General features: G+C 39.5%; 2 protein-coding genes across 2 annotated transcripts; one reads left to right on the forward strand and one right to left on the reverse strand.

The window, feature by feature from the left end:
* Positions 1–6,358: 6,358 nt before the first annotated feature.
* Positions 6,359–8,927, reverse strand: LOC125767330 (uncharacterized). Its single transcript, XM_049433807.1, has 2 exons — positions 8,028–8,927; positions 6,359–7,958 (listed from the first exon to the last, which is right to left on the reverse strand). Exons 1-2 carry the CDS (start codon positions 8,328–8,330, stop codon positions 6,486–6,488), a joined length of 1,776 nt encoding a protein of 591 aa, XP_049289764.1. The 5' UTR covers positions 8,331–8,927; the 3' UTR covers positions 6,359–6,485.
* A 21-nt stretch (positions 8,928–8,948) lies between these two features.
* On the forward strand, positions 8,949–12,743 carry LOC125767360 (uncharacterized). Its single transcript, XM_049433854.1, has 5 exons — positions 8,949–9,255; positions 9,341–9,438; positions 9,838–9,963; positions 10,745–11,262; positions 11,333–12,743. Exons 1-5 carry the CDS (start codon positions 9,210–9,212, stop codon positions 11,373–11,375), a joined length of 831 nt encoding a protein of 276 aa, XP_049289811.1. The 5' UTR covers positions 8,949–9,209; the 3' UTR covers positions 11,376–12,743.
* Positions 12,744–13,334: the final 591 nt, after the last annotated feature.

Consider the following 13,334-nt stretch of genomic DNA (forward strand, 5'->3'; position numbering starts at 1 on the left):
GGCTTGTCCGCCCGGTCGAGTCAAAAAAGCTCCAGAAATGGTTGACGACGAATACAACAGAAAAGGTAACACTAACTACTGTTTCAGCATCCTTCATAATAGTATTTGTTTTTGCACGTTATCAACGATCATACGAGTATGATCTTCCACTAGTGGCTATTAGTATCGCACTACTAATAAACAGATGCAAGCGATCGATAGAGTTAAAAGGTTCGCACACTCACACAAAAATAGGAGGTCACACTTACCAGACGATCAGCTAATACAGTGCGTAACGTTATTATATCAACAATATTTTTTCCAAAATATAATGTTTCATTAGTTTTCTTAGAATTTTCTTACATTTCGTGAAATGTTTCATATGTGTCCTACTTTTAATTAATTTAATCCTTATTATTTTTTATCACCATAAGAATATTTTTATGTTTAAGTAACAGCATGGCTCTGTTATACACTGTATTATACGATCAAATATGTAAAGGATAGGTATATAAAATAACAATTCCAGTACGACATTCGAACTTAAGTTAAGCCTCGAAAATTTAACAAACATGCACAAAGCTTTTTTTACGTTATTGCACGAATTTATTCCTAGTTTTCCCTTTAGAACTAAATGTATTAACCGATGACGGCATCCGGCAAACACATTTAAAACTCACCTGGATCTTCTAAAGACCGATCTCACATCAAGAGTAGCGAAACGACAGAAACGACTCGCATCGCCCGAGGGTCTGTGTGTCATTTGATTCGTCCTAACACCTTTCCATATCCTGGATCTGCTCACCTTCCTACCGCTCCGATGCAGACGTTGCAGAAGAGGATTTGGCCGTAATTTAACACCTCATTTCACACGGAACCATACAATCACGGAAAGTACAAACACAAACATGTCAGCGACCGTGTCTACATTTGCCAAACACGGAGAGTGTGAAATGTTCTATGCAGTTTTAGACAGTGTGCGGAACATAACAGAATGATGATCAGGAAATTTGTTCGTCTAACGTCCTTAAAATTCTCCGGAGACTTAATTTGTGCAAGATGCTAACCAACAACACTAGACAAATCCCGGGCACGGGAATCCGATTTTAATTAAACAAATCTTTCGATTTGTGCACCTCAAACGCTCATCATCTCGTGGCCAATTTTGTTTCCGATGTTCCGAGGTTGAAGGGGGAAATGAAAGTACACGATACCGTCGATTCGTTCCGGGATATTTTTTGTTTCACCCCGTGTTGGGTCAGATTACGGGAACAGGTCCCGTCCGTCATCGAGACTAAACGGAACATCCCATCGTTCCGAGATTGGCGCGGGTTTAGTTTGGGATGGGGTAAAGGTGTGAGATGGTGGCTTGCTAGCTTCCCTTCATTCAACACCTCCGCTGATGGGCGACATCAAAGCAGTTTACGGTTGCCAGGAGCAACAAATCTTGCATAGAGCAAACACGACGAAAACAAGCGTTTCCCATTGTTTTGCTCTCTTTTTGGGGTGGAAAAATAACACCAATTTAGAGAGAAATGGAAGAAAACAGTAGGTAAATGTTAGTAAAATTGATTTTACTAAAAAGTGCCATTTACCAAATCCATTTTGAGTTTAATTTCGGCCTTAAACTCGGCGGAATTAGACTCGGAATGAGGCTTCAAATTGTTTTAGTTTATTTAAATAAACTTCCTGAAATATTTTTCAGTGTTAGATACAATTACCATTTTAAATTGTTAAAATATCAGACAAATTTGTAGCCAATGTTTAAGATTACGTACAGATCCGTATCGGGACTTTTACGCCTTTCGCCACCATGAAAAGAAGTTTCATCACATCTGCTCATCTTTCAACTCCGCACTATAGATGCGACAGGTGAGTTGTCCTGGTAGCACACTGTTCCCTAGCAACGCCACACGTGGTGGATTAAACGCTGGCACATGGCACGATAGCAAAAGGCTTTGACGTTGGTCTATTAATTGAATTAATTGGATGGCCAATTACACTTTACAGTCTTGCCGGGTTGTTCTTTCTACGGTGCTGTGCAGCACAAAAACAGAAGCAGAACACCCTTAGTTTTTGGTTTGTTTTTTTCTCTTTCAAACTCCCAGGAGAGATAATTATTTGCTTAGTTTAATAGATAAATTCAAGTGGCTTTGGTGTGAGAAAAGTATGTTTTTGGAACCTTTTTTTTTAAACCACCCTCCCCTACCGGGATGTAGGTAGGAATCTCCGTCCCGCGTAATGTGGTAATATAATACTTCAGATTTATTCATTCGTTAGGGTGAACTTTGGGAGGGCAAACGAATGCGAAAGCCAGAAGCCTGATTGGAAAATCATCCACGAACCACTCTCTAAATGGGGTGCAAAGGTTAGATGGAAAAAATCAGATTACATCGTTCGGTTTGAGGGTTTGGCGTTTGTCTGCATTTAGCCTTAAAGTGAGCTTAAAGTGAGCTCCGGCCTGAACAAGCGAAACAGCATGGTCCTCCTGCCAGATTCTTCCTAGAGGTGTTGATTTGAATCATAAGCCTCGATATCAAGATGTTCGAACCACTTTTATCGGGCTGCCAATTGTCGAACGTTTGCTGGCCAGATGCGATCGTGCGCCCTTTGGTTTGGGAGATAACGCACTCTCACCTTCCAGGAGGTAGCAGAATTAGCACCAGACCAGCATGAATATTTGCACTCCGCGTTCCCGATACGATCATTAACCGAGGTGAGACAACATGGTCCAGTTTTCTGTTTGCTTATCTATTCCAAGACATTTCCGGCCTCGAAAAAGGGAAGCGATCTTGCTCGAAAGGATCACAACAAGGACATGGTTTTTGCTCTCTCTCGGGGACAGCTCTTTATGAGTCAGTGGCAAAATTAAACAAGAAAAGGTAAAGACAAGAAATGGTTCATCATTTTTTATGGAGAAAGCAAAAGAAAGAGCAAGAATGTTAATCCTTATGTGTTGGCGGCCGCTGTTAGCTAATCCCTTGCTGATGACCTGCTCCGGTTTTAGCTCATCCCGGACTCGTTTCGGAGTCGTACGACAGGGGCTTTTATCATCTTTTTTTTAATGTTACTCAGAAAAGGATCAAAACAAGTGTGGGAGAGATGTTTAAGGCGAAACACTCAAAAGCTTTTTTCCTATTTTTTTTCTGGACATATTTTGTATCACACCAGTAAACATACAAACATACTTTTATTGATCCTAACAGTGGGCAAATGATATTTTTTGTGCTAGGTGCAGAGACATATGGAAACATGAAAATGGGACAACCAAAATATTGGTTTACCTTGTGTGTCAGGACATTGTTCTGAGCATCCTCGATCGTTGATTCAATGTTGATTCATTGAACAATTTCGTTGCAATGTTTTGAATGCAAATCAAATTGGTTGACATGTTACGATTGCAAAGCGACAAAGGATGGACCACATCGCATCATTCTCACTGATGTACACACTTGCCTCTTGCCAAGTCGGTCGGCAAAAACTGATTCAATAGCGTCGATGCTAAGCCATTGTTAGTACGAGAAGAAAAGGTCCATTTTGCTACAATAAACAAACACTCACTCACACGAGTGGTTGTTGATCTTTTATTTCCTTTTTTTCATTTGCTGGCATTCCGAAGTGTGTTTTGTTGTTTCGCACAGCAATAATGTTCACACCCTTGACGGCCAGCCAGCAGACGTGTGTGTATACACGGTAGCTGATCGTATAATTTGCGGATTACAGCACACACACATCGCTCCTGTACCTTCGTTTGTCCCTCCCGAGGATTATGTTTAATTGTCCTTAAAAGTATATTTGCCATCGAAGCGAACCTTCGCAGTGATCGAACACCTTTCATGGTGATTGCGTAGAATGGGAATAAGCAACGGGATCGCAATAAAGCATATGCGTGCACCCGGGGAATACGCAACCCAGAAATGCGCAACTGGAGCCTGCTGAGTCTTACAAACCCACCGAAAAACGCATTCCCGCCGGGACGAGTTTATGAACGAGCAGCATGCAGTCTAAATTTGCCCACTTTTATGCCACGTTGGTTTGGTCGTGGGAGATGATCACATACAATTCACTTTAAACCGTACTAGAAAAAGCGCTTTTCTTTAAGGTGCAAAATGAGCAAGATTAAGAAACTGGTTTTCTTTTTTTTTCGAGGAAAACAAACAAACTCTCTCCGAAAGGACATAACACCTTTTGCTTTTAAAATTAAAAAAAAAATCCTCTACACGAGTGTGATTATTATTTTTTGTGTAATATTTTCACTAATTGGTCGCAAGTTGCAACGAACACTCCGTAAAACCACCATGTCCGGCGGTCTAATGATTAATAAGGATGGTGCAATAAATCACCACAGCCAGTGATTTTTATTTTTCGCCTCAACCCCTCGTAAGCGAGGCGGGAAAAGTTTTTCCCTTTTTTTCCTGGTTAAACACTCACATTACATGGCCCGAAATGGAAACGGCGTTTTTTTTTCAAAACCCGCGCCTTAAGCTAATGAACTGTGGACACAGTGCTGAGGGGGAAGGTTAAAAAATGGTAACAGGGTAAAATATGAAGGAGAACAATGTTTGTATGACAAAGGGAAATGGAAATCGGGTTTAATGCGTCTCCCAGTCTAGGAACTAGCTGTACCACCACTAGCAGGAAGGTGGCCGTTATTAAGTGTGATCTTTATATGCTTTTGAAGCACACTTTTCCATGCAAGAAAAATGGTTCAACGAAGGAGAAAATTTAACACTGAAGCGCCACTTGTCTGCGGTGAAATGTAACACCGTTCATCCGCAAATAATAAATCATTTTACAAACACACACCAGAAAAGACGGTCGATTGTTTGTTTTTAGATATAATTTTTACTGTTTATAAATTTTGTGGTAATTATTTGTATAAATAATTATAAATTATTAATTTGTTATATCTCTTTTCAGTTTTTTTTGTTTATTTCACTTATTTAACCAACTAAAACATAATTTAAAAAACTCTGTTTGGTAAAAACTGATAGTTTTGTTAGGAAATTTAAACAATATTTGGGGAACTAACCTTAACGATACATTATAAGATATACATGTATATCTTTCTAATAAATTTGCCATTTTTTTGTTTATTTCTCAAAAACTCAATTGCTCATAAAACAATTGTTTAATTGGTGATACTAATAGCCACTTGTGAATGATTCGTTTATAGAACTGTACGGAGTGCTACACACAGACGTTGTGTCCAACATCAAGGATTTTAAGGAACGAAAAAATACTAAACTATAATATTATGGGATAACTAACGGAAGCTCGTGTGCTGTGAAAGTGAAAAAGAATTATTATTAATATTAACATAAGCCTAATGTGGAAAATGAACATAAGAAGCTATAAAAATGAAATAGATCTGTTTGGGACGAACTTTTTCGGCTCGATGCGTGGTTTTTCCGGTTGTATCACGCACGGTGCTTCCTTCGTTTCTTTTGCAGCACGATGGGCTAGATTGACCTGATGCTTTTGGCCTTGCGTAAGGGACAAGTGACAACCTCAAAGGATCAAAGGATCTCAAAGGAGCAAAATTTTATAAATTGATTTAATTTAATGGCAATTGGTTGAAATAAGTTTCTTTTCACTCAAATAATGCTTTAAATTAAAAAAAGAATAAAAAATCAGAAAAAAAATTTAAAAAAAATTTCCACTCGAAAATTTCATAAGGCTAACCCCTTACGATTTTTTTGAGAAATTTTGCAAAAAAAAATAAATTGATTTATTTTAATGCCAATTGGTTAAAGAAAGGTTCTTTTCACCCAAATAATGTTTTAAATAAAAAAAAGAACAAAAAATTATAAAAAATATTAAAAAATATAAAATTTGAAAATTTCATAAGGCTCATTTTTGCGCCAATTTTTGCCTATAACTCGGTCGGCATCCAACGGATCGCCAATCTTTATCCTGTGGTCGATAGATGGCACCAATGGCTACATTTTCTTCTTGGACAGCCATGCTCTCAGGTGTACGTGCCGTAACCAATGTTCATACCCTGTTTGAGAAAATGTAAAATTTTCCTCATTGTTGATCAATTCAGCAAAATTTTAAAAATTGATATATTTTAATGCGAATTTGTTGCAATAAGTTTCTTTTCACTCACATAATGCTTTAAATTAAATAAAGAATAAAAAATCAGAAAAAAAAATTACAAAAAATTTTCAACTCGAAAAATTCATAAGGCTTACCCCTTACGTTTTTTTTGGGAAATTTTGCAAAAAAATTTAAGTTGATTTATTTTAATGCGAATTTTTTGAAATAAGTTTCTTTTCACACAAATAATGCTTTAAATAAAAAAGGGAAAAGTGTATGTTATAGTGATTTATTGAATAAACAACGCAAATCAATAAATGGTATAACGAGCTATAAGTCGTGTGTGTTAGGGCACTCTAGTGTGTTAGGGAATTTGTTCACTTCGGTGAATTAAGCGCTCGGCGTGCTGGCTAATGATCTCAAAACAAAACACGCACACAAAATGTATAAAAGGTATACATTATTTAATGTAAAAACCTGCTCTTAATTCGCCGATGAAGCGCCCGTGAGTTCAGGACACGTTCAATAAAAAACACCAATCCGCTTACGCACCAACCTACGACCGTGCAAATCCACAACGAATTTAGATCGGAAAACCCTAACACGGTCCCATTGATGCCGTGCTGTTTCCGGACATACATGACCTTTGCCCATTGTTCATAAAAATTATCGATTTGCATCCTCATTCCATTCTCCTCGTACCAAAGGAAACAGCGTTCGGCCACCATCATTAAAGCAGTTTTTTTCGCAAAGCTATACTGAAACCGCACATCCGCTAGTGGTTCGTTTAAAATGTAATAGTTCCGCTTCCGCGTTACCGGATCGATCGGTTCCGTCCCGTAGGATAGAAACATTACACGACTTCGGAGCTCCACGTATGCATCCGCCAGATCCGGTCGGGACAGTTCTTCTTGGGTGCGCTTTACAAAGCGTGATATCAGAAGAGCCTTTTGCGCTGCATCTAAATGCACCAGTGAGTGAGTCTGTACCGAAGGTGCCACAATTAAAATGTTTGATGCCAGGAATTCGTCTAAGGTTTTCGGCCCTTCAATGTACCGTAGGGTGAGCAGAAACGAAGTAACTTGCGCTAAGTATGCCTCAATAAGCAGAAACGTCAGCACATCCCATGCTACCTTTATCCATCCAAACCATGGATATTCATTCGTCAGGGTGTTGTCTAAACGATTGCGCACAAATCCCTGTCTATCCAGCAACATCACAATATCCTGTAGATGAGCGATCAGTACACGAATGCTCACCAAAACTCCCACCATTATCCAAACTTCGCGTCTAAACGGTTGAAGCAGCGCATCAATCAAATTCAACGTCACAGGTCTAGGCACCACGAGACTGAAGTAGTCTCGCGAGGAAAGAAGTAGCTTCTCTGCACCGTCAAGAACGAACACATCCCGTGAAGCAATAAAGTCCACGGACTTGTTCCTCATGGCCGGTGAATATGCTCCACCTATATACATCGTTCCCGGTTTGGCGTGTATAAGCTTTAGACGCAATCGCAGCTGTACCGCCACCTCATTCCACATCTGAAAATCTGTACCGGTCCAACGCCCATTCCGGGCGATGTAGCTAAAGGGGAAAAAGTTGTACAACACTCCGGACATGCGTAAACCGTCCAAGGAACGTATGTCTAACCGAAACAAGTGTCGAAAATTGACGAAACTCGTCACACTGGTGGTGATTTTATGTCCGAAGCTGATCCGTGTCATCAGCACAGGATCTTTGGAGTTGACCTGATCGTAGGATAATACCACCGAGTAACCAACACCCAAGTTGATTAACCCCTCCTGCAGGTACTTCAGACTAGTTGAGGCTGAGTTCTCATAGAATGCTTGACTAACCAGCAGCACAAATTTATTACTTCCAGGATTGTGGATACGCTGTAGCTCCTTTAGTAAGTATATCAAACAGAGTCTCTCTTCCTATAAGTAAGCAAAAGAAAGATATATTAGGAATGAAAACACTTAAATTGGGTTAAATTCCACACTCACCACTGGTTCTTTGCGTGCGTCGATAACCACCAACGATTGTGCAGCAATTTTTATGTATGCATTCTTGCTTCTCATCATCTTCGATTGATTCTCTAGAGCGGGAATTAAAACGCGTGGATAGTTTCCACGGAAAAGTTGTCTATCTGCACCGTGATCGGCAACGAAGTAAACCACATTGATATCCGACGTATTAAACCCATCTTCAATGAGTCGTTGTAGGTATGGTTTGCTATCCTGGATGGCTGCTGCTGGTGCTAATGAAACCACGAGTAGTAGAAAAGTATTCCACACGATAATAGACATTTCAAACTGCTGATTGAAAAATCATGAAAACAGCGCCTTTTATATAAGCTTACGCTTTCGAAGAAATCATACAGAACTATTTAAAAGGTTGTAAAAGCTTTTTACAAGATCATTAACATTGGCCTTGGAGCTATAATTAAGGAGAATAATTACCAGTTCCATCTTCCATTAGGTTCCAAATCACTGTCAAAGGGAGAAAGTGCTAAATGTTTTAAAGTATAAAACCTGAGGCTTCTTTCATTAATGTAAAACTACAAGGTTTAAGGGCTATTTAATATTAGTCACCTAGTTTAAATAAAATATTTTTTAAATCTACTTCGCTCTCCATCGCTTTTTGTAGTGAAACGTTTCATTGTGAAATATTTCACGCGAGCATATAATTCAAACTGGCCGTTAGTGGTATCCTTGCAATAGCCATGTGTCGCGTAGCGTGCATAACTTTTGTGAAGCAATACAATACTCTCGATGTCCATCATGTCCGTTTTCGCCTCACCAATTCCTCTCGCCTTACGGAATGTTTCCATTTCGCCGGAGACATTTCGTTCGGTTCACCAGTGTCACCCCCAGTGCGCATGTGTTCCCTTTTATCTGCACGTTTGTTTTGCCCACCAAGCACATTCACCATTCTGCACGAACTGGCGAACACGACCGTGACACATTTCGGGACCGTCGGGTTGTACTGGCTGCTGACAGGCTCATTGTTCGACAGCGTTATGCAAAGGTGGACACCTGTCGACGGGCAAACGTAAAAGTTTATCTGAGTTTGCCTGAACGAAATCAACCTGTGCAAAGTGTGCTGTGGAGTGTTTCCTAGTGGTGTGATAAGATTGAAAGTCGCTAGACAAAAAATAACAAAACGAAAAAGTGCAATTTTCAAACATGTTTTCGCGGAAGGAGTTGCTCTACCTAAGGGCGTTAATTTTCGGTAAGCGCAGTCCCGCTGCCCATGTACTTCCAGTAGTTGTCGAGATCCTGATGAACAAAAATCAACTTTTTTCTACCACTTCCAGCCACGTTGCTGCACTTCAGCAACGCACTGCAGCTGGAAGGACTTTCGACCAAGAAACCACGCATTACAAAGTACACGATGAAGCCCACCTCCAGTTCGGTATGTATATGGAGTCGATAGGAGTGTAAAAACCAAGTCCCCAATTTTTCCATTGTTCCATCGATAACCGTCCCGTAGTCGTTTTTTTATGAATGAATGTTGGCATCTCTTCCGTTTGCGAAGGAACTTGTAGCATTTGGATATCGATTTTCTTACTCTCCACCCATACGGGTGGGTGGTGCAGTGTTGGAAGTGTGTGGCATGTTTCCGTGTGCGTTTTTTCGCCCTACGAAAAGCAGAAATAGCACGACACCATCGCCATCCCTGGTGTTTCGTTTCGCTCGCAACGGCAAAAAGCTTTTCGCTCGTCGTCCAAATTTTCCCATCATGTGACGGCTACACGTTTGACGTTTATCTAACCGACCTTTGGGGGTTTTCCATTTTCCACACCCACCGCAGGCCACTGCTGTACCGTCGTCTCTGTCGCTGTACCGTCTGAATGGAGCGAGTGGCGCAACGTGCATACTGATTCAAACCGATGCCCTGCTGAGCATTCAGTACCGTGATAAGTACAATGAGGATAAGGTAAGTAGTAGTAGAGGAAAAGGTTGTCCCCACCAGTACGTGACTTCTATTACACTGAAGTTCTTCCCTGTAGAGAAAAAAAAATGCAATTCCTTTAATGTACAGAGGTTTGTCTGGTTTGTGCATCGACGAACACTTAACGACCCGTGAAATTGTGCGTGCAATTAGTTTGTGGCAATTAGTGTAAAATGTTCAGCGTAAAGCACACCTGTTGAGTGAAACTGTTAATCATTTAAATCGTACTCTTTTTTATTAGATTTGAAAAAGTGGATGAATAGCTTATGTCCCTTTCTGCAATACACTGGTAAAAATAAGTTTAAAATCTCCAGGCTAAATAGTTTATTGTTAATACAACGTTAAACAATTTATTTCAGTCTTGAATAAATCTTCAGTCTTCGTAACAACTTGTTGAAGTCTTCAAGTTTAATTAAATATTTCATAGCATTAATTACATACTTTTAACAATTTTTATTTAATGCCAGTTCAGAGTTTTAATAGTTTCTAGCTATTATCTTGATTAAAAATAACAACCTTGGCAATAAGAACTGTTTTAAAGCGCATGACTAGTAACATAGCCAAAGGTCAGCTTAGTGTTAAAAAATAATATTTTTATTTATTTTATCTTCAAGAAATAAGAAAAATCGTATTGATTTAAACAACATGAAAGATATGTTTTCAAACTACTAATGACAATGATTTCAAACAATTATAGAACAATTTAAAAATAGAACATAAGGTTATAAAAAAAATTACTAATTTCCTTATACTCACACTTAACCAGGAGGCCGATACATTCCTTCCGGATCAGATGGACATATCTGGCGAATGCTGGGAGGATGAATCACGCATCACGATGGCCTGGAAGGGTTTCACCGTTAACATCTACTTCTCGAAAACGCCGGGCGGTGAGCGTTGGTACGTGAACAGTGTCGATCTCGCCTACTCGTCATCGAACAAACTGTTCGAACATATCGATCGACCGGGTCTGGATGTGAAGCTATCGACCCCACCGGGTACGTTGCTCTTCCCAACGCCGGTCGGCAAATCGTACACCTGTGACAACGAAGTCACGATCACAATGTTCGCCCAGGACGAAAACGACAAGTCGGGCCATCTGGCTAAGCTGTATCTGCGCGAGCTGCGGATGCAAAGTTTCATGTACAAGGCGGGCAATGCCTGGGGTCCAACGTTCCAGTGCAGTGCTACCGGCACGTACCGTGATGAAACGGCACCGATAGCGGTCGGTTCTACGCTGGCCGTTGCTACCGTTTGCACCGTCGTCGGATACGGTCTGTGGAGGTAAGTAATGTGTTTGTTGTGTGTGGGAAGATGGCCTGTGGCTAATAAAACTATCTGACCTTTTTTCCAGATACTTCAAAGTTAAGAAATTCCAATATGGAACAATGGCTTAAGCTATACGGGCGTCAATAGAGAGAATCGAGTCGGTCGAGAGACTGTTCTATCGTGGCCAAAACTGTAGAACGGATACAAAACAAGTAACAAAAGCTACACTCTTTTGACGAAAATACGTGAAAAACGGACAATGAATAGGAATTCTTATTTTCCACATCTTCAACACTACTGCAGATGTTAATGAAGGAGATATGCAAGGACTTTTAAATATAACTTTGGTTACAATCTGAAGAAGAAGAAAAAACATCTGAAGTAAACTGCTACTCTACAAAGAGAAAAAAGTTGAAAATCCACAAGCAGCTATACAAAACCAAACCATTTCAGTAAGTTCTTAACAAGCTCTACAGTGCAAGCGATCTATTTACTGTGTTTTAGGGCATAAACAAGCGCGAAATGTTATAACTACATTAACAAAATATATATATACACAACATTACGTATGTGAGCATACAAACCGTAAAAGATAATTAACGAAAGCAAGCAAGGTATCGGTGCGGGAGAATTGAAACAAAAACAGCAAGGAAAAGATTGAACGTATTAGAACGTGGATATAGAATTATATATATACACCTGCAGATGAAAAGCAAACGCATAAGAAAGGAGAACGGCTAGAGCGCGGAACAAGCGTTAAAAAAATGTCTTCCATTTTCATTTTAATGATATAATCGTGTGATTAAGTAAATTAATGAAAACGTTCATGAACATGATATTAACGAGTCAAACAAAATCAACCGAATGAAGAAACAAACACTACTCTTACAAACCAACTATAAAAGCTGTTAGGGTGTTAATGAAAGGAATAGCTATTAGGACACTAGAGCAAGATCGGACAAACGTTTAACGGAGATGTCGAATCGAATGCCGAGAGAAATGGTTTATGCTTAATAAGTATTCCTTTTTAACGTGAAGATGTCCATTCCTTTTTGTTCCACACCCCGAAACGATCGCGCACATACCACACACTGTATATTCGACAGTTTACACCGTTTATAAGGCAAACAGCATGCAGCGAGCGTGCAACAGTATTGGGGGACGGATTGCATTATTAATTACCGCACGAAAAATTTCCACTGTACATAAGCACGCTACGGGCAAATGCACCCAATCGTAAGGTACACGGTGTCGTCGTGTTTTTTGCAACAAACATTCTTCTCTCCTTTCTTCAGAATCGAATCTCTTAAACTCCGGTATTATAGTCCACTAATAAGAGCACGCTCTTCTCGTACGTAAAACAAACACTGTTGCCTGATGGCGTAATTGTACGGTGGTGCACCAACAAAGCGTACCGATCAAACAATGAAAAAACAGCAAAACTAATCTTTTTAATCACCAAAAGAGCCCCTGCAACAATTCAAAAACATATCTCGGTGTCGTTTTGATGCGTAAATTATCGTTAACAACATGCATTCCCCGTAAATATCGTACAGTTTTCCACCTATTCCAGTCAATAGATGATCGTGTGATCGACCGCGTGAATGTATTTCATCGCGAATAATCAGCAAACAACAAAAAGAACAAATACAATAAGAAACAAATGATTCAGTTTGTGCGATTAAGTTACTAGAAGTAAGTAGAATATCTAAGAATTCACGCAATCTGCTCCTAATAACACATGATACAAATTAATACTGTCTATATGTCGTTCGCCATCGTTAACGCACACATTTGCTCTGTCGTCTATCGTTGCTTCCTGTTCTTTCTAATCAAAATATTCATTTCGTGAAGGTTCCAACATATTTGTTTAGAAAAAAAACAATGTGTTTTCAAAACACGCCTTTCTAGAGAGAACAAAACAACACGAAACACCCATTCGTTGAGTCCTCTCTTTAACGATTCATTTTCCTCAGTACATTACTCAAATGCTACAATGTAGTCTTCGTTTATGAATATGTTAATAATATAAGATACAATTATGTTAATGTTAACTGAACAATACCATAATGGAAAATTAATATACA

Source organism: Anopheles funestus, chromosome 3RL (genome assembly GCF_943734845.2).
Source record: "Anopheles funestus chromosome 3RL, idAnoFuneDA-416_04, whole genome shotgun sequence".
In the NCBI taxonomy this organism is placed as follows: domain Eukaryota; kingdom Metazoa; phylum Arthropoda; class Insecta; order Diptera; family Culicidae; genus Anopheles; species Anopheles funestus.